Source organism: Hypanus sabinus, chromosome 23 (assembly GCF_030144855.1).
Source record: "Hypanus sabinus isolate sHypSab1 chromosome 23, sHypSab1.hap1, whole genome shotgun sequence".
NCBI classification, from domain to species: domain Eukaryota; kingdom Metazoa; phylum Chordata; class Chondrichthyes; order Myliobatiformes; family Dasyatidae; genus Hypanus; species Hypanus sabinus.
In genome coordinates this window covers 6,305,006-6,327,625 of record NC_082728.1, presented here as the reverse complement: position 1 = coordinate 6,327,625, position 22,620 = coordinate 6,305,006, and the positions used below count along the sequence as shown (strand labels likewise).

Here is a 22,620-nt window from a genome sequence, read left to right as displayed (position 1 = left end):
TTTATGTGCATCTTATTGCCCTATATCGCTACTAAATGTAGACTCTAAGATTCTTACAAAAATTTTAGCTATTAGGTTAGAAAAGATACTATCACAGATTATTTCAGAAGATCAAACTGGTTTTATTAGGAACCGATATTCCTTTTTTAATGTTAGAAAATTGATTAATATAATTTATACTTCTTCACCCACAACCTCAGAATGTGTTATTTCATTAGATGCTGAAAAAGCTTTTGATAGAGTTGAATGGACATACTTATTTAATGCCTTGAAAAATTTTAATTTTAGTTCTAATTTTATATCATGGATTAAATTAATATATTATAAACCTGTTGCTTCTGTTCTTACGAATAATTACAGATCCTCTTTTTTTCAATTATCTCGTGATACGAGACAAGGTTGTCCCTTAAGTCCTTTATTATTTAATATCGCATTAGAACCTCTAGCCATTGCTATTCGTGAATCTCCTAATATTTTTGGTATTACCCGTAATGAGAAGTTATACAAGTTATCACTCTATGCTGATGACTTGTTGTTATATATTTCTGATCCTGATAGGTCTATTCCTGCTATTCTATCCTTGTTGGTTCAATTTGGTAGTTTTTCTGGTTATAAACTAAACTTGGATAAGAATGAATTATTCCCTTTAAATGTGCAAATTTTATTGAATGACAGGACACCATTTAAAGTTGTTACTGATAACTATTTATTTAGGTATAAAAATTACCAAGAAATATAAAGATTTATTCAGATTGAATTTTTTACCTATGCTTTATCAAATTCAACAACTTACTACTAGATGGTCTCCCTTATCCTTATCATTAGTTGGTCGGATCAATGCTATTAAAATGATAATTTTACCAAAATTTTTATATTTATTTCAAGCCTTACCAATTTTTATTCCTAAATCTTTTTTTGATAACATTGATTCAAAAATTTCCTCATTTGTGTGGCAAAATAAAAACCCTAGGTTAAGTAAGACAGTTACAGAAATCTAAAAAAGATGGTGGTTTAGCATTACCTAATCTTAGATTTTACTATTGGGCGAATAATATTCAAAATTTAATATATTGGAAACTAGATTTGGATTCACCATTGTGGGTAAATTTAGAATGTAATGCACAAGGATATTCTTTATTCTCCGTTCTTGGTTCTTCTCTCCCTGCTGATTTAGTTAAACTCAATAAACAGATATCCAACCCTATTGTCAAACATACATTACGAATTTGGTTTCAATTTCGTAAGGTTTTTACTCTGAAAAACTTTGTTCTTGATAGCCCTATCTTACTTAACTTTTTTTTTAAACCTTCTTTAACAGATCAATCTTTTAGCATATGGAAAAGGAAAGGTATAATATGTTTTCGTGATCTTTTTTCTGAAGGTAGTTTGATGTCTTTTGACCAACTTGCCAACAAATTTAAGTTATCTAAATCTAATTTTTTTAGGTATTTACAAATTAGAATTTTTTTATATAAAGTTTTACCATCCTTTCCCAATTCAACTTTGATAGATTTTTCAGATATGATTTTTACTTTGAATCCCTGTCAGAAGGGATTAGTGGCTCTTACTTATAATATGATTATGAAGATACAACCAGAGGTATCGGGTAGAATTAAACAAGAGTGAGAAAAAGAACTTCAATACAATATATCAACAGAAAAATGGGAAAAAATTTTACAAATGGTTAATTCTTCTTCTATATGTGCTAAACATGCTTTAATACAATTTAAGGTCGTACATAGAACTCATATGTCTAAAGATAAGCTTGCTCGATTTTATTCTCATATTAACCCTCAATGTGACAGATGTCATTCAGATGTGGCCTCATTGATCCACATGTTTTGGTCATGTCCTACCTTACATAACTATTGGAAGGATATGTTTGCTACCATTTCCTCAATTTGGAATATCGATTTACAACCTCATTTTATCACTGCAATTTTTGGTATACCAAATGAGGATGGTAGTCGACTTTCCCCTTCAATTAGACTAATGATCGCCTTTGCAACATTAATGGCCAGAAGGTCTATATTGGAAAGGTCTATATTGGAAAATTGGAAAGAAGTAAATCCTCCTACCACGTTTCAGTGGTTCTCTCAAACTATCTCTTGTCTGAGCTTAGAAAAAATTAGAAGTACTATTTTCGATTCATCAATTAAATTTGAAGAAACTTGGGGACCGTTCATTCGACACTTTCACATGAATTAATTTGGCCTCTTCCAGACCTTTTCTCTTTTTATTCTTGTTCTGGTATGGAGTTCCGGAGTTTTTGACACTATCATGTATATATAAACTATTATTATTGCCCATGTTAGTTTAGGTTTTTTTTTAATATACATTTTTTCTTGCATTTTTATATATTTTTTTCTTTTGATGACTATTCTTATTCTTTTTCATGTATAATCAATATATGTTAGATTGATTGTATGATTTTTTTTGCTGATATTTTAATAAGATATTGTTATCTTATTACTAATTTAACTTTAAGTCTAATATATTCATAACCTATTTAATACAATATATTGTTATGTTTTTTATATATGAAATTTAATAAAAAGATTGAAAAAGAAAGAAAAAAAATCACATTTATCAAAAATCTCTGACCTTCAGCTGCCTTTTTGCCAATAGAACATCCATTTAAAACCACAATAACATTCCACTTTGAACAGTATGAATTTTTCTATGACAATGAATTTAAACTTCATCTATTTGTGGAAACGATTGGCCATTCCCTCTTCTTGAGTGCCATTTTGTGCTGGTTACATTGGATGGATTCCAGTTCTTCCCTTTCCCCAGTGACCTAATTCACATTGATCGGCTGTTTTGAAACAGAAAGGTTCACAGTTGTCACAGACTTGATGGGGCAAAAGGCCTGTTTACAAACTGTAGGACTCCATGAGTAAATTTATATGGTGTCCCTGCATTCCCCAGCACCCAATCTTCCTACCTGGAATGAGGGTAATCAGGAGTGAAGTTGGGGAGGAGTTAGAGCCTCAGATTCAGATTTATTTATCACATGTACTGTACATTGAAATGAGTTGTTTGCCTTACAAAGATGTGCTGGGGGCAGCCCACAAGTGTCACCACACATTCCGGTACCAGCATAGGATGCCCACAATGTTCAGCAGAACAACATGGGCAGCAAGAACAACAGAACAAAACAGCAAAACAAGACCCTTTCACACCCCCTCACAGACACAGTCAGCTTCTTAGCTTCCAATCCATGGCTTCGGAATCTGTCTTGCAGATGTCAGGCCTCCAACCTCCAGTCCCTAGTTCAGACTCGTACACTCGACCTTCAGGCCTCCAACCTCCAGTCCCTCGTTCAGACTCGTCCACTCGATCTTCAGGCCTCCAACCTCCAGTCCCTAGTTCAGACTCGTACACTCGACCTTCAGGCCTCCAACCTCCAGTCCCTAGTTCAGACCCGTACACTCGACCTTCAGGCCTCCAACCTCCAGTCCCTAGTTCAGACTCGTCCACTCGACCTTCAGGCCTCCAACCTCCAGTCCCTAGTTCAGACTCGTCCACTCGACCTTCAGGCCTCCAACCTCCAGTCCCTAGTTCAGACTCGTACAATCAACCTTCAGGCCTCCAACCTCCAGTCCCTAGTTCAGACTCGTACAATCGTCCTTCAGGCCTCCAACCTCCAGTCCCTAGTTCAGACTCGTACACTCGACCTTCAGGCCTCCAACCTCCAGTCCCTAGTTCAGACTCGTCCACTCGACCTTCAGGCCTCCAACCTCCAGTCCCTAGTTCAGACTCGTCCACTCGACCTTCAGGCCTCCAACCTCCAGTCCCTAGTTCAGACTCGTCCACTCGACCTTCAGGCCTCCAACCTCCAGTCCCTAGTTCAGACTCGTCCACTCGACCTTCAGGCCTCCAACCTCCAGTCCCTCGTTCAGACTCGTCCACTCGACCTTCAGGCCTCCAACCTCCAGTCCCTAGTTCAGACTCGTACACTCGACCTTCAGGCCTCCAACCTCCAGTCCCTAGTTCAGACTCGTCCACTCGACCTTCAGGCCTCCAACCTCCAGTCCCTAGTTCAGACTCGTACACTCGACCTTCAGGCCTCCAACCTCCAGTCCCTAGTTCAGACTCGTCCACTCGACCTTCAGGCCTCCAACCTCCAGTCCCTAGTTCAGACTCGTCCACTCGACCTTCAGGCCTCCAACCTCCAGTCCCTAGTTCAGACTCGTACAATCGTCCTTCAGGCCTCCAACCTCCAGTCCCTAGTTCAGACTCGTACAATCGTCCTTCAGGCCTCCAACCTCCAGTCCCTAGTTCAGACTCGTACACTCGACCTTCAGGCCTCCAACCTCCAGTCCCTAGTTCAGACTCGTACAATCGTCCTTCAGTCCTCCAACCTCCAGTCCCTAGTTCAGACTCGTCCACTCAACCTTCAGGCCTCCAACCTCCAGTCCCTAGTTCAGACTCGTCCACTCGACCTTCAGGCCTCCAACCTCCAGTCCCTAGTTCAGACTCGTACACTCGACCTTCAGGCCTCCAACCTCCAGTCCCTAGTTCAGACTCGTACACTCGACCTTCAGGCCTCCAACCTCCAGTCCCTAGTTCAGACTCGTACAATCAACCTTCAGTCCTCCAACCTCCAGTCCCTAGTTCAGACTCGTACAATCGTCCTTCAGTCCTCCAACCTCCAGTCCCTAGTTCAGACTCGTCCACTCGACCTTCAGTCCTTCAACCTCCAGTCCCTAGTTCAGACTCGTACACTCGACCTTCAGGCCTCCAACCTCCAGTCCCTAGTTCAGACTCGTACACTCGACCTTCAGGCCTCCAACCTCCAGTCCCTAGTTCAGACTCATACAATCAACCTTCAGGCCTCCATCTCCAGACTTGCTGACTTTGGTCTCTGACCTTCTCTACATTTCCTGACCAAAATATGAATTACCTATCCTGTTAACTGCTTGAACTACATTTACACCAGCCCAAGTATCACAGTAGGGAGGATTTGACTTGAAGAAAAGGGATTATATAAATTGGTGATTTGAGCCCTGTGGTTCTGAAACGTACTGCAATATTTGAACGTTGGATCAAGTAATGCTTATGAGGCACGATTGATCTGGGATTTGAAAAATATAAATAAGGATCATTATATTCCTTTGTGATCATAAGTAGTTGACTAATTCATGGTTCAAAGAAAATTGTTATTGATGCTCTTCCATATAATCTGTGTTCTGTTTCATGTTCCATATGCTCCATATGCAGTGATTTATCTACAGACAATTATCTGCTGCCTGTCCTGCTGAGTTCTTCGGGGGGCGGGGGGGGGTGTTTCCAGTAGCTGCATATTCTCTTGTGTTTAAGTATCTTCTGTGCTTGTTATGTTATTTCCCTGCCATGCTTTGTAGAAAAATAAATTCACACTCAAGTAGCATGACACTGTCATGCTTTTTTTTTGAACGATTGTTCATTTCTGATTTTGATTGTAGTGTGGGAGGTGTTACGAACCCCGTAACTGGGTCACTTACCAGCAAAGATAGCGAGGTCTGTTGAAGTCTGATGGTACTATTTTTAACAGTATTTATTGGTAAAAATACACAAAAATAATATCAGTGCAAACATACAGATACTACACATCATCAATACTAAATGTAAAGGTGCGGGTATAATGATAATCAATAAGAAATAAGCTCTATCGTTGTCTAGGGGATAATGTATTGTCCGATGGAAATATCAAAGTCACTTAGTTCATTCAGGCTGCAGCCTTTGGTTGGAGTCAAGAGAGAGATTTTAGAAACTTGCCAGCTTTTTCCTTTTTATGATGTCGATCCTTCGAGAGTTCCATTTGTGTAGCTGGTCCTTTAGCTAAGCCGTTCCGTGGAAGACTCGTCATCCGGGCAAGGATGGACACACACACACATGAGTCCCCACCGGCTGTCGCTATTATAACGCTGTCACGGGATTTCTAGCGTTTCTCCTGGTGCGTCTAAAGGAGTTGTTTCCCAGACCCTCTTTTATCCTTACTCACGGGGTCTCAGATGTCAATCATGTTGGAATGATGCAATCCCTCAACCAGCCCCCTCTGGTCATTCCCTGAGGGCTTCAATGAATAGTACAGTACTCAATACACAATTTCGTCTCCAAGAGACAATAGCCGTTATCAATGGTTCCGCCTTTCTGGGGGCCAGGGCGCATTCCAAATCCTTGTGGATTCTGCATGTCTCTCTCTCATTTCCTGGGTCCCAGACCTGAATTAATAGCGATCTTACGATTCTCAAAAAGGAGGGGGCTACTTTGTACCCTCAGAGTTGTGGCACATTTGTAACAGAAGCGGATATGATTCAGAAATGTTTTGAAGATTTTAGAGTATTTCCTTTAATTTGGAGATTTTGGAAGTAATTTATTCCATTTGTGAATTCTTTTTTTCTCTTTTCAATTACCAGACACAATCCATGTTGGCATTCTCTCTCAACCCAAAGTTATGATTTCATTCTAGGACAAAGGAGATGTCTTCCTTTTTTAAACAAAGGGGCTTCCCTTCCTCCACCACCAACTCTGCTCTCAAACGCATATCTCCTATTTCACACACATCTGCTCTCAACCCATACTCCCACCACCCCACCAACCTCTGTGTCCAACATATAATTCTCTATAACTTCCGCCATCTCCAACGAGATCCCACCACCAAGCACATCTTTCCCTCCCCCCCTTTCTTCTTTCCACAGGGATTGCTCCCTATGAAACTCCCTTGTACATTCATCCCCCCCCCCCCATCCCTTCCCACTGATCTCCCTCTTGGCACTTACCCTTCTAAGCAGAACAAGTGCTACACCTGCCCTTACACTTCCTCCCTCACCACCATTCAGGGCCCCAGACAGTCTATCCAGGTGAGGCAACACTTCACCTGTGAGTCGGCTGGTGTGATATACTGTGTCCAGTGCTCCTGGTGTGACCTTCTCTATGTTGGTGACACCAGACGCAGACTGAGAGACCGTTTCGCTGAACACCTACACTCTGTCCGCCAGAGGAAGCAGGATCTCCCAGTGGCCACACATTTTAATTCCATGCCCCATTCCCATTCTGATATGTCTATCCATAGCCTCCTGTACTGTAAAGATGAATCCACACTCAGGTTGGAGGAACAACATCGTATATACTGGCTGGGTAGCCTCCAACCTGATGGCATGAACACTGATTTCTCTAACTTCCGTTAATGCCCCTCCTCCCCTTCTTAGCCAATCCCTATTCATTTATATTTGTATATAATTTATATTTTATATATATATGACATATTTTAATTGATTTTGGCCAAGTTTAAGCAGGAAATAGTACTTTTTAAAATAAAAATTATATTTAATGATTCTAGTGTAAATGAAAAGCAAAAATCCTAATGAGTTGAATTGATCACTAAGAGTATTTACTCTCATATCTAATCATTGTTGTATATTGATTCCCAACTCTCTAAACATCAGCAGACCTCTTCCTTCAGATGACCTATTGTATCAGGCTCTGTCTATTGAATGCCTGGACTGTATCCTAACAATGACCTGTTGAACTCATGATGATCTTCATCCAATTTGATATAATAGACCCTTGATGTATCTAGTAGATGTACTGTTCTGATGGATAGGATTTTAACTTGGTTATTACTGCATAATGCCTGTTACTGAATTTCTTTCTTTATCTTTGTTTAACTGTGTTCTGAGTAACTTTCCTCACATTGAGAAAAATAGTGTTTTATGTACTTCATTCAGCATCTTCATTCTGCCCACCACAAAAGGCGTGTTTTCTCTGTGGCCTCTCATTTCAATTCTATACCTCATGTCGGTCTGTAGCCTCCTCTACAGCCACAGTGAGACCACTTTCAGGTTGAAGAAATATTCCGGAAGGGGTAGCCTTCAATCTGATGGCATGAGTGTCAACTTCTAACTTCCACTAATTTCTCCCCCCTCCTGATAAATATCAGGTGGGTGGAAGAGAGACCCCAGTGATCCTCTCAGCAGTCCTTTGTAAGGATTTTATCATGAGATCCAAAGCTGGGCAAATCTTCCTCCTCGCCTGATTATTCTGATGTATGGCATTGCAAGAGGATTTGTGCCCTGCAGGCAAAAATGATGCTAAAATAAACTAAATACTTTTGACACTTATGTTACCCTGAGTATAATTTTACATCTATGGCACTAAATTTTCCATGAATTGTAAGTATATTTCCTTTCACTAACATTGATTAATAAAAATCTATTAGTAAAAGCATCTATTCTGAATAATTTCCTGGATATGGAAAAGGGTCTGGAGATTTGTAGTTTCTATGCTTTTTCAAAAGTTTCTGCCTCAAGATCAAGTATGCCAGATGTTCGAAATCGTTTAATAATTTTCCTTAGTCTTTTTGTGTTTTTTTGCAATTTGTGATTTTAAGCAAACTCACCTTTCTGTTTGTCCTTTGCAGATCCTGTGCTTCAAGTGCCTATTCATCTAACTGAGTAAGTTTCTGCTGTTGTATGTTCACATCTAATATACAAAGTATAGACTATCACTAGGGATGGAATTATGAATCATTGTGCTGCCATTTCTTGGTTCACCCTGTTGAAGATTTTAGCGATTCGGCCCAGAACATTGACACTTCGCTCCTCTCCATGGATGCTCCTGACCTGCTGAGTCTCTCTGGTATTTTGTGTGTGTTACTCTGGATTTCCAGCATCGCAGAATCTTGTGTGTTTTTGAATTCTACTAAGTGAAGTCTCCTTCTTTATCCTCAGTTCTTCTCTGAAATTCAATCCTATTGGTAATTTTGTGATGCGGATGTGACAGGACAGCCAGTGATTATCCAGAGAGGTTGATGATAGGCATCCTATCTTTCCACTGCAATTTAACTTCATTTCAGTAGTTACAAGACCACTTCAAAGGTCAACTAAGAATGAACAACACAGAGTTTAAGCTGCAATGTATTGATTTTTCTCCATGAAGAGCCAATTAAGTTTACACAAATTACTAGCAGTTTCATGGTTAAATTCTTTGGATTATAAGGTAATAACATGAACGCTTACTAAATCTTGTCCTACAAAAGCCATTTTAAAAATCTGTCCTTTTGAACTTCTTTAGAATTTGTTTAATCTTGTTTCTGTGTTCTTTGCTGTGCAGGTACTTGAGCAACATTTCTCCATTAATATGTGCGCAGGAAACACATTTATCTGTGGGATGGTTCAATAACATCAAATTTTCATTGAACAGGATCCCAGGCAACCTTGTGCTTTTCCAATCAGCTAAATGCACAACCTATTTTAATTTTGACCAATGCCCCTGAGAAATTTACTGATAACATTTCTCCGTTCAAGTGCATATACAGCTTCACTGAAGAGCCCATTGTTGATGCCAGAGAATTCAGGCACAATAAATTGACTGATGCAATGTTTGTGACCTCCAGTTGCCTGTAGGGTGTTGGAGCTAAACTATCCATAATTGCTCCTCAAATTATCTGCAAAGAAGCACGGTGCTTTTGTAGACCTGCATGGATTATTGTGTTTCAGAAGTTTGTTTTAATTCCAAACTTTTGACTGTATGATAATAGTGTACAGTCTTGTTACGCCCATATTGTCCATGAAAGCAGGATTCCCACACTCCTCTGCGGTATATACAGTATTACCACCTCAATGCTTGTGGCATATTCTAGAATATGGAAAGTTCAACACCTTTGGGGTTCTCATGTTTAATTGTCATTCATTCTTTGGGGCACTTATCTTTTCGTGGATGTTTTGCAAAGAAAAGGCATTTCAGGATGTATATTGTATACACCTCCCTGCATTGAACTTGACCTTTGAACCATATTGCACCTTTTGTTCTTTGTGGTTTCTTCAGAATGACTATATGCGGACAAGGTTGACATAATCTAATTGCGAGAAAGTACTCCCTCTAAGCTCTACATTCTGTAATGTCAGTGTTGCCACACTAGGTTCTTGCTACCTGCCTGCGCATCTGTGGTTATGGGACCCAGTCGAAGCAGGTACTTCCCAATTCCCCATAATTTGGAATGCCGTTGCCAAGTGTTTGTTTTGTTTGTGCAGGCCGGCATTTCTTCCTGATCCGAATGATGGCAGCCTTTATACACTGGGAGGGAAGAACAATGAAGGACTGACTGTAAGTTCGTGCTTTCATAAGCCTCTATGATTTTGTGTGTCTGTCTAAAATCGTTTTTATATTGTGTAATAATGCACTTGAATTCCAATAAACAGTTTACCACGTCTATCATAACCTTCTTAGCTTTAGAGAATGCTAAGTGAATGATGTCAGTGCTGGAAAATAAGAAATCTGTTTTATGTGTTCAATATTTAGCTATAAATTGGCAAGAAGGAAAGTTGCTTTCTCATACACTTGTTGATATTATATAATGGTTTGAGATCTTTGTGAGATGTATTAGGAGGATAGGATGTTCCTTCATAAACAAGTGAAGTGCTTTGTCCTGGCTCCTGAGGTAAATTGCTATGACTGGTGCTTAGTGTTCCAGTTATAGCAGGAGTGTGATCTAATGGGTACTTGTTTCACTGTTGTCACGTATACTGAGATACAGTGAATATCTTTTCAGTGTATGTGACAATTGTGAGTCTTTATGAAAGGCCTCAGCCTGAAACATCTACTGTTTATTCCCCTCCATAGACACTGCCTGACCTGCCGAGTTCCTCCAACATTTAGTGTATGTTGTTCAAGATTACCAGAATCTGCAGAATCTCTTATGGTAGTGAAAATCATTGTCTTGTACGCCATCCATACATATAATTTCAGTCAAATGCCATCAGATTTCTGAATGGTGCATGGACTCAGGAACATTACCTCACTATTCCTTTTCTGCAATGTTTATTGATTTTATTTTTTATTGTTTTGCACTCTTTTTTCTGCCACAAACATTTTTGATTACATTTGAGTGTTTGATGGCTCTGAGCCTCAACTCACTGGAATTCAGAAGAATGAGGAGTGACCTCATTGAAACCTATTGAATGTTGAAAGGCCTTGACTGAGTGGATGTGGAGATGATGTTTCCTACGGTGGGAGAGTCTAAGTCCAGAGGGCACAGCCTCAAAATAGATGGGCATCCTTTTAGAACAGAGATAAGGAGGATTTTTCTTTAGCCAGAGAATGGTGAATCTGTGGAATTTGTTGCCACAGATGGCTGTGGAAGCCAAGTCATTGGGTATATTTGAGGTCGAAGTTGATAGATTCTTGATTAGTAATGACTTGGGGGGCGGGGGGGGGGGATGTTGAAAGGCCTAGAAAGAGTAGTTGTGGAAAGAATGTTTTTCATAGTGAGAGAGTCTAGGACAAGAGGGCACAGCCTCAGGATAGAGGGGCGTCCTTTCAAAACAGATGAGGAGAAATTTCTTTAGCCAGAGGGTGGTGAATTTGTGGAATATGTTGCCACATACAGCTGTGGAGGGCAGGTCATTGGATGTATTTAAGGCAAAGAGGTTGATAGGTTCTTGATTGGACATGGCATCAAAGGTTACGGGGAGAAGTCCAAGAACTGGGGTTGAGGAACAGATAGAAAAAAAGTATCAGCCATGCCTGAATGGTGAAGCAGACTTGATGGGCCAGATGGTCTAATTCTGTTCCTATCTCTTATGGTCTTGTATGGGGAGAAGGCAGGAGTTTGGAGCTGAGAGGGAAAATGGATAAGCCATGGTGAAATGGCGGAGCAGACTCAATGGGCTAAGTGACCTAATTATGCTCCTATACCCTATGATCTTAAAACAACAAATTTCATGACATATATCACTGATAATAAACCTGATATTGATAAGTACTAGGGAAAAGCAGCATCAGGATGCAGAGCGTAATTATGGAGAAAGTGCAGTGCTGGTAGACAATATAGTGAAAGGGCTCTGACAGAATGGACTCTGAATTCAAGAGATTATCTTTAACATACAAGAGGTCCAATCAAGAATTTTATATTAACAGGTTAGAAGTTGTCCTTGAGCCTGGCAATGTGTGTTTTCAAGCTTTTGTATCTTCTGCCCAAAGGAAGGAGGTAGAGGGAAGAATGTCCAGGGTGTTTGTGGGTCTTTGGTTTATATTGGGTGCTTTCCTGATGTAGCGGGAAGTGTAGATAGTGTTCAAGCAAGAGAGGCTGGTTTCCGTGATGTGCTGAGCTGTGTCCACAACCCAGAAGTGTTGGGCAGAGAAGTTGTCATTCTAAGCTATACATACAGACAACATGTTTTCCATGCTGGAGGGATATGCCAATTTCTTTAATATTCCAAGGTGTTGTTGAGAATCAGAATCAGGTTTAATATCACCAGCATATGTCATGAAAGTTGTCGTTTTGCAGCAGCAGAACATTGCAAGAAATAGTAATTAAAAAAACTATAAATTACAATAAGTATATGTTAAAAAAATAAATTAGTGCAAAAAGAGAGGGAAAAATACTGAGGAAGTATTCATGAGTTCATTGTCCATTCAGAAATCTGATAATAGAGGGGAAGAAGCTGTTCCTGAACTGTTGAGTGTGTGTCTTCAGGCTCCTGTACCACCTCCTTGATGGTAGCAATGAGAAGAGAGCATGTCCTGGGTGATGGGCGTGGGGGTGGATCCTTAATGATGGATGCTGCCTTTTTGAGACATCACCTTTTGATGGTGTCCTGAATGTTGGGGAGGCTCATATCCATGATGGAGCTGGCTTAGCTTACAACTTTCTGCAGCTTTTCCCAATCCTGTGCAGTGGCCCCTCCATACCAGATGATGATGATGCAATCAGTTAGAATGCTCTCCATGGTGCAATTGTAGAAATTTGCAAGTATCTTCGGTGATGTACCAATTCTTTTCAAACTCCTAATGAAATATAACTGCTGTCATGGCTTCTTTGCAATTGCATTAGTATGTTGGGCCCCAGGAGAGATCCTCAGAGATGTTGACACCCAGGAACTTGAAACTGCACACCCTGTCCACTGCTGATACCTCGATGAGGACTGGTGTGTGTTTCCTTGACTTCCCCTTCCTAAAGTCCACAATCAATTCCTTGGTCTAACTGATGTTGAGCGCAAGGTTGTTGCTGTAACACTACTATATTGATCTATCTTGCTCCTGTACGCCTCCTCATTACCATCTGAAATCCAACCAGCAATAGCTATCTTGGCCCTGCTGTCTTCGCAATTGTACCAGGGCAAGCTACTAGTGATATTTACATCCAGGAGCTGGAAGCTTTCAACTCTCTTCACCTCAGCACCTTCAATATATAGAGGGGTGTGTGATCCACCCCTTTCTAAAATCCAGCTGTTTTGTTTTGCTGACATTGAAGGAAAGGCTGTTGGCGTGACACAATGTCACCAGGCTCTCTATCTTCCTGTGCTTCATTTTGTTATGTGACATCTGCCCTACTGCAATGGTATCATCTGCAAACATGTATAGATGGGGTTAGACCAGAATCTGGCCACGGAGTCACGAGCATACATGGAGTAAGCTGGCTGGTTTCACTGCATGCTTTCTTTCTATGATGCACTTCCTTTTGTTCTATCATTGTACACTGCAACATATTTTTAGTTTTTGTATCTGTACTGAAACCGTCTGTTCTCTTACACAGAAACTTCCATTCACAATTCCTGAGTTGGTTCAGGCGTCACCTTGCCGAAGTTCTGATGGTATACTGTACATGGGTGAGTGAGTGTTATCTGTTCAGTATTATTAGAATGTGATTCTCCTTATTTGCAGTGTAATTGCAAAATATAATCTTACTTAATTAGAGATACAGCATGGAACAGGTTCTTCCAGCCCAGTGAGCTGTGCTCAGCCAGCAATCCCCCTATTTAACCATAGCATGATCACAGGAGAATTTACAATAACCTGCTATCCTATGAACCAGTATGGATTTGGAATGTGCAAGGAAACCGGAGCACCCAGAAGAAACCCACACACTCACGGGGAAGAATGTACAAACTCGTTATGGGTGACATTGGAATTGAACTCTGAACTCTGACCGGAGCTGTAATAGTGTTACACTAACCGACATGCCACCATGACACCCAAGCATAATGTTATTACAGTGCCAGCGACCCAGGTTCAATTCTGCCACTGTCTGTAAGTAGTTTGTGCGTTCTCCCATGACTGCATGGGTTTCGTCCTGGTGTTCTAGTTTCTTCTCATAATTCAGACATGTCTACCTCCACCACTAGTCCTGGGAGTGCATTTCATGGACCTAACACTCGCTATGGGGAATATTCCTCTGACGACCCTTCTATACCCTCCAATCACCTTAAAATTATGCCTGCTTCATATTAGCCATTGCTTTCTCTGGCTATCTATTTAATCTATCTGTACACCTCTATCAAGTCAACTCATCTTCCTTCACTGCAAAGAGAAAGCCCTAGCTCACCAAACCTATCGTCATTAGACATGCTCTCTAGTCTAGCCAGAATCCTGGTAAATCTCCTCTGCACCCTCTCTAAAGCTTCCACATTCTTCCAGTAGTCTTATGCATCCGGATTGTGTCTGTGAGTGGAGGAGAGGACATTTGTGATAGGTATGAGACAATAAGGGTCAGCATCTCTGACAAAAGGTTTGGTTTTGGAGATGGAGAGGACAATGCTGTTACAGTGCTGTTAGAGTCCAGGAGCCACAGTGATGTCTGTCACCGATACACTGTACTCAATGACTTTAAACTGCCAGTTAGGAAGTGGGTTTATTCTCTCTATCAGAGAAACAGAAAGCCAAAAGGCTGATAGTATAACACGGTTGTGCAGAGCAAGATTCCACTGATCTAGGAACTTTAAGTTCTCAACCAAGAGAATATTAGGGCAGCACAGGAGTGTCGTGGTTAGCACAATGCTTTACTGTGCAGGTGAGCTGGTTTCAATCCCCACTGCTGTTTGGAGTTTGTACATTCTTCCTGTGAACATGTGGGTTTCCTCCAGGTGCTCGGGTTTCCTCCCACATTCCAAAGACCTATGGTTGGTAGGTTAATTGGTCATTTTAAATTGTCACATGATTAGGCTAGGATTAAATCGGGGCATTGCTGGGTGGTGGGGCTCAAAGGGCCAGAAGTGTGTGTTCTGTGCTGTATCTCAAAAACCAAATAAATAGATGTTTTCTTTATTGGGAGAGTTGGACCAGAGAGCACAGCCTCAGAATAGAAATCCCTTTAGACCAGAGATGAGTAGGAATTTCTTTAACCAGAGAATGGTGAACTTGTGGAATTCATTGCCACAGGCGTCTGTGAAAGCTTCATCATGTGGTATGTTTGATAGGTTCTTGATTAGTCAGTGTGAAAGGTTAAAGGGAGAAGGCAGGAGAATAGGGTTGAGAGAGATAATAAATCAACCAAGATGGAATGGTAGAGCAGACTCGATGGGCCAAGTAACCTAATTCTGCTCCTATGCCTTATGGTCTTATAGAAAGGAATTTATTTCTTGTTGCTGAAGCCGTTTGGTAATTGTGAAGGATAAGATACTCCGTTTTATCAGCAAGTTGAACACAATTCTAAAAAACGCTGCCAGATCTTAGATTTCGAGAAGATGAATGAAGTTTGGTTTGGCCTGATCTGTCATTTATCATGAGGTTATCTGACTTTCAAACTCTTTTAGTCAGACTGCATTCTATTTATAGGATGTTCTTGGCAAGAGACGATTTGAGTAATTACTGTTAAATAGTCAAACATCTGATTAGACCGGGTACAGTAAATACTTTTATTAACAAAGCCTTATTAGTGTGGTTTACTGATTGTGAGATTGTGTTCAAATGCAGACTAGCAATAGTATTTCCACAGCTGTAGCTGAACAAACTTTATAAATGGGGGTTGCAGGTGGTGTTTTTGATAAGTAAATAAAGCCGGTGAGAAATATCTTCTTTACTGAATTTAGGAAATGTTTATTTATGGTACAGAATTGTTTCAGCAGGTGGGGTTCAAAGTGAAATTAAAAGATGAAAGAATTAAAAGAATGTTAAAACATCAGAGCTCACAAAACCACCATTTCATCATCTTATCCTTTTACATTAATTCTGATGAAGGACCTTGGTCTGAAACGTTGACTGTTTATTCCTCTCTATCGATGCTGCCTGACCTGAGTTCCTCCAGTATTTTGTGTGTTTTGCTGTGGTTTTCCAGCATTTGCAGAATCTCTTGTGTTCATAGTCATGATGCAGTTTGCTAGTCCCATTAGCTGCCCTTGGCCCCTATCTCTCTGAACCTTTTCTAGCAATGTACTGGCTCAAATATCTTTGAATAGTTGTGTTGGTACTTGCCTCCAGCAGGCCCTCTGGCAGCTCGTTCCGCCTACTCAGAATCCTCTGTGTAGAAAAAGTTGTCCCTCTGGAGAGAAGCTACTGTTTCCAATAGCAACAGAGTCCAGGACCAGAGGGGACAGCCTCAGAATAGAAGGACGTCTCTTTAGAACAGAGACGAGAAATTTCTTTAGCCAGAGGGTGGATGAATTAGTGGAATTCATTGCCGAGAATGGGGTTGAGAGAGAAAGTAAATTAGTCACGATCGAATAACAGAGCAGATTCAATGGGACAAGTACCCTAATTCTGTTCCTGTGTCTTTTGGTCTTTAATTATATGCCAGTTTTATTCTGTCCTCAGGAAAAAAACAGGATATCTGGTACGTTGTGGACCCGATAACTGGTGTAAAGCAGCAGACTTTAACAGCTTCTTTTGCAGAGAGCATGTGTCCATCAACACCTCTGCTATACCTCGGACGTACAGGTAAAATACTGTAGGTGTTTTACTTTATAAATGTTTTGTCATGTGTTTACCACCTCAGAGATAAAGCCAAACTGATGTAATTCAAAAGTTCAAAGTAAATTTATTATCAAATACATATGTTGTCATATACTACCTTGAGATTCATTTTCTTGCAAACATTTACAGGAAAATAAATAAATACAATATAATTTTAAGAAAGACTATACATAAGCAGACAAAGACTGATAAATAATAATTCTTCATGATGCTGAGATACATTCTAGGACACGCTGTGCCACATCGTCAGTGATGTACAAGTCACTGTTATATACTTAGACTGATTATATGCATGTAAATGACAACTAGGTGATGTGTGTGTAGTGGTGTGGGTGAGTTAATGGGTGGAGGTGTTGATCAGCCTGACGACTTGGGGAAATAACTGTTTTTAAGAGTTGCCTGTTTGATGGGAGTGCATAAGCAGTGTGGGTGGGATCTTTCATGCAATTGCTGGCTTTTCTCTGGCACCTTTCTGTATAAATGCACATAATGTATGTACATACATGTTTCTTTATGTCAACATTTCTTTTGAGACAGAAACAGAAATGCTAGAAGAACTTCGCAGTCAAGTAGTTTTTGTGGAAAAAGAAATCAGTTATATTTTTGATCAATAATTCTGGTCCTCTTAAAGCATTCTTAAAGACTGATAAGGTAGATGAGGAGTTAATATTTTCTTTGGCTCTGATATATAAAACCGAAGGTCAGAAAATTAAATAAAAGTGGGGGGAGCAATCATTCAGGACTCAGAAGAAATCTGATGTTTAAAACTAGGGGTCACAAAATTAAATGGGAGGACAATCGTTCCGGACTCAGAGTAGAAGAAATCTGATACATTTTGAATCTTTGGAGTGAACCCTATTGTTGAACTGTTCCCACAACATATGGACTCACTTTCAAGGATTCTTCATCTCGTGTTCGTGAAATGTATTGTTTATTTATTATTATTATTATTTCTTTCCCTTTGTCTTTGCAGTTTGATGTCTTTTGCACACTGGTCGTCAGCCCTGTTGGTGTGGTATTTCATTGATTCTATTATGGTTTTGGATTTATTGAGTATGCCTGCAAGAAAATGAGTCGCAGGGTTGTATATGGTGATATATATGTACCTTGATAATAAATGTACTTTAAAATTTGAATTTTTAATTCTCAACCCAAGAGGCTCAATATGTTCAAAACAGATTATTTAGGTACTAAGGGAATCAAATATTTTAGAATTGGTGCAGGGGATTTCCACAGAAATAACAGATTTGCCCAGGCAGAGCAAGGTTAGCAGTCAACTGGCCGCTGACTCCCATTTCTCATGTACTTGTACAAGCTTTGTATTATTTTTGCTCCATGTGAGTGACTCCAGCTCCCTCTAGTGGCTGCCTGAGCTTCTATATCTGCTCAACCACATAGGAACCGGCACTAAACAGATTGAGGAAGGGGGAATGCAGGCAAGATTAATATTTCTGAAGCCTCCGGGGAAAAACCTGTGTTGTCAGGGTGAATACTAGCAGTGATGTGACTGGAATAAGGGACCAAAACTTCAAGCTGAGGCTCACTTTAGGCAGGTACTGGAGAGGAATGTGGAAAAGTGATGTTGGTATTTATCAGGTAAGAAGGAAAACAGCGTGCCTTGAAAAAAAATTGTTATTTTTAATGGGGGATGTCATTAAGTGATATGCAAGAGAAACTGAGATGCATTGATGTGCATTTCATTCAGAACTTAAAAGTTCAAAGTAAAATTTATTATCAAAGTATGTATATTGCCATATAGTACCTGTGATTCATTTCCCACTGGCATTTATAGGAAAATAAAAAATGTAATAGATTTATGAAAGACTACATATAAACAAACACCAACAAACAAAGTGCAAGAGAAGACAAATTGTGCAAATCAGAAATAATACTGTAAACATAAGTTGTAAAGAGTCCTTTAAAAGTGAGTCTGTAGGTTGTGGAATCAGTTCAGTGTTGAGTTGAGTGAAGTTATCCATGCCAGTTCAGGATCCTGATGGTGACAGAGCAATAACTGTTCCTGAACCTGGCAGTGTGGGACCCAAACTCCTGATGGTAGTAGAGAGAAAGGGGCATGGTCTGGGTGGTGGGGTCTTTGATGATGGATGCTGCTTTCTACAGGCAGTGCTCCTTGTAGATGTACTCAATAGTGCCCTAGTTCAGTTGGAGCAAGGAATACAGCTGTATCAGGGAACTCGGGTGCAATCTGAATAAAATGTAGTTTAATGTCCTTGCTCTACCAGTTGTAGGTGGAAACAGCTTTATTTTTGAGTTCAGTTTAAACTTGATTGTCTGAAAGAGTCATTGCATGCTAACACAGATGATTTTTTCAGAGTACACGATCACAATGTATGATACTAAGAACCGAGAGCTGCGATGGAATGCCACCTACTTTGATTATTCTGCTACCCTACCGGATGAAGACACTGAATACAGTAAGAGTGCTTTCACTGTGTGGCTACATATTCTAGTGCCGCTGGATCGGGATCCACAGGGACTTTTGGAAACTATTTTGCCACAGAGTTTATTAGTTCAAGGGGATAAGCCAGTGACTTGGGAAGCATTCTTCTCACCCCCAACTTCCCTGAGCTTTGAGGACTGTTAGCAGTCAGTCACTGTGCTGAAGATCTAGATTCTGTGAAGGCATGTTTCTTTCCCTGAACGGCATTAGTGACGAGACCGTGGTTTCCCAATCTGGCCTCCACTGACCCCTTGCTTAATGTTATTGATCCATGGCATAAAAAATATTGGGAGCCTCTGAAATAGAGCATCTTTGATGACAGTGGTTATTGTGCCTGCTGCTAGGTTTACAAAGCTCTTTAAAATGTCATTTATACTGAGACCGTTGATCTAGCAGATCATATGAATGAAAGCAACTCATCCACGTGATCTGAACCATACACTGGGGCGGACAGTAGCGTAGTGGTTAGCACAGAGCTTTACAGTACCAGCTATAAGATCAGGGTTCGGTTCCCACTACTGTTTGTAGGCAGTTTCTACATTCTCCCCATGACTGTGTGGGTTTCCTACGGGTTCTCAGGTTTCCTTCCATGTTGGGATAGGACAGTAGCATATTTGTTAGCATAATGCTTTACAGTACAGGCAACTGGGGATTCGATTCCCTCCACTGTCTGTGAGGAGATTGTATGATCTCCCTTTGACCACATGGGTTTCCTCTGGGTGCTCTGGTTTCCTCCCATTGTCCAAAGATGTACCAGTTGGCAGGTTAATTGGTCATTGTAAATTGTCCAGTGATTAGGCTAGAATTAAATCAGAGGTTGCTGGGTGGTGTGGCTGGAAGGGCCTTCTCCATGCTGTATCTCAGAAAATAAAAATTCAAAAACAACCAATGTGCAAAAGAAGACAAACTGTGCAAATCACAAATAATACTGAGAACATGAGCTGTAACGAAAGTGAGCTTGTGGGATCAGTTTAGAGTTGTGATGAGCAAAGTTATCCATGTTGGGTCAGAAGCCCGATGGCTGTAGGATAGTAATTGTTCCTAAACCTGGTGGTGTGGGACATAAAGCTCCTGTATCTCCTACCCAATGGTATTTGTGAGAAGAAGGCATGGCTTGGAGTGGTATGAATGCTATGTTGACGCCATTTGCTGGCACAATCCTTGCTGATTTGATTTGATGCAAATGACACATTTCACTGTATGTTTTGATGTGCATGTGACAAATAAAGCTAATCTTTCTAATCTCTTTAAACTCCCCTCCTTTCAGAAATGCTACACTTTGTCTCTAATGGAGATGGCCTGGTGGTGACTGTGGACAGTGAGTCAGGTGACGTTCTGTGGATTCAGAATTACGCGTCTCCCGTGGTGGCTGTGTACATCTGGCAGAGGGAAGGACTGAGGAAGGTGATGCACACTAATGTTGGCATTGAGACACTTCGCTACCTCACCTTCATGTCAGGAGAGGTGGGCCGAATCACAAAGTGGAAATATCCCTTCCCGAAGGAGACGGAGACCAAACAAAAGCTGATGTAAGTGCACTTTTGCCATTTGTTGAGCTGGTGTGTGCATTACCACGCTGTACGGGTATCTCTCAGTGTAACAATGTGCACTGGAGCTACCGGCTGAGTCAGTAACTCATTTAATCAGAATTAGGTTTATTATCACTGACGTATGTCATGAAATTTATTTTGCGGCAGCAGTCAGAGCAATACATAAATATACTATAAATTACAATAAGAATATATGTTAAAAAATTAAATACGTAATGCAAAAGTAGTGAGGTAGTGTTACATTCTGTTCAGAAAGCTGATGGCAGAAGGGAAGAAGCTGTTCCTAAAACATTGTTACTATTAGGAAGTATAGGAGCACAATGAGTAGAGGGCATGTCCCAGGTGGTTCGAGTTTCTAATGATGGATATCAACTTTTTGAGGCATTACCTTTTAAAGGTGTCCTGCACAAGGACTCCCAAGTCTGTCTGCACCTTTGATTTTTGAATTTTCTCCCCATTTACAATATAGATTATATTCCTTCTGCCAAAGAGTATGGCCATGCACATCCCTATATTATATTGCATCTGCCACTTTGCCATTTCCCCTAATCTGTCTCCTACGGACACCCTGCTTCTTCAGCAATATCCCTGCCCTTCCACATATCTTCACATTGTCCACAAACATGGCCAAAAGCCATCAATTTCATCATCCAAATCATTGACATTCAGTGTGAAAAAACCAGTCCCAACACTGACCCCTGAGAAACACCATTAGTCAGCTAACCAGAAAAGGCCCCCTACATTCCCACTCTTTGCCTCGGCCAGTCAGCCAATCTAGCACCTTTCCCATAACATCACAGGCTCTTATTTTGTTAAGCAACCTCATGTGCAGCACTTTGTCAAAGGCCTTTTGAAAATCCAAATAAACAATATCCGCTAACTCTCATTTGTTTATCCTGCCTGTTATTTCCTCAAAGAATTCCAGCAGATTTGTCAAGCAAGATTTCCCCTGGGAACTGTCTGACTTTTGCCTATCTTATCATGTGCCTCCAAATACCCAGAAACCTTGGCCTTAATAATAGACTCCAAAATCTTCCCAACCACTGAAATAAGGTTAACTGGCCTATAATTTCCTTCCTTCTGCCTCTTCCCTTCTTAAAGAGTGGAGTTCCATGGAACCATTCCAGAATCTAGTGATTCTTGAAAAATCATTACCAATGCCTCCTCAATCTCTTCAGCTTGCTTTTTCAAAGCCCTGGGGTATAGTCCATCTGGTCTGGATGACTCTACTTTCAGACTTTTCAGCTTCCCAAGCACCTCTCCTTAGTAATAGCAATGACACTCACTTCTGCTACTTGATTCTTTCACATTTCTGCCATTGTTAGTGTCTTCCACAGTGCGGACTGACCCAAAATACTGATTAAGTTCCTCACCATTTATTTGTACCCCATTACTACCTCTCCAGCATCATTTTTCAGCAGTCCAATGTTCACTGTAGTCTTTCTTTCACTCCTTATATATCTTGAAAAGACATTTTATATCTGTTTTATATTATTAGCTAGCTTACCTTCATATTTTGTTTTCCCTTTATGGCATTTTTAGTTGCCTTCTGTTGGCTTTTAAAAGCTTCTCAATCCTCTTCCTTCTCATTAATTTTTGCTATATTATATGCCATCTCTTTTACATTTATGCTGTCTTTGACTTCCCTTGTCAGCCATGGTTGCCTCATTCTCCCATCTTTGGGATGCATTGTTCCTGTGCCTTCCAATTTGACCCCAGAAGCTCCAGCCATTGTTGTTCTGTCATCCCTGATTGTTTTCCCTTCCAATCAACTTTGGCCAACTCCTCCCTCATGCCACTGTAATTCCCTTTACTCCACTGTAATAGTAATGCATCAAAGGAGAATGAATTATCTTAAAGCATCTTCATCGTCTGCATGTTAAACCAGGCACGGGTGGAAATCTTTATTATTTATTATCAGTTTCAATGTGGAAC

The 22,620-nt window shown here is 40.5% G+C and overlaps 1 protein-coding gene across 2 annotated transcripts in view; it reads left to right on the top strand.

Moving 5' to 3' along the window:
* LOC132379917 (serine/threonine-protein kinase/endoribonuclease IRE1-like) overlaps nt 1-22,620 on the top strand; it is a 109,389-nt gene that overhangs the window by 51,295 nt on the left and 35,474 nt on the right. For both annotated transcript variants that reach the window (XM_059948268.1, XM_059948269.1), the window contains 6 exons: nt 8,408-8,441; nt 10,020-10,092; nt 13,523-13,595; nt 16,516-16,638; nt 19,008-19,109; nt 20,403-20,664. In XM_059948268.1, coding sequence (XP_059804251.1) covers nt 8,408-8,441; nt 10,020-10,092; nt 13,523-13,595; nt 16,516-16,638; nt 19,008-19,109; nt 20,403-20,664 — 667 coding nt within the window. The remainder of the gene's footprint in view (nt 1-8,407; nt 8,442-10,019; nt 10,093-13,522; nt 13,596-16,515; nt 16,639-19,007; nt 19,110-20,402; nt 20,665-22,620) is intronic.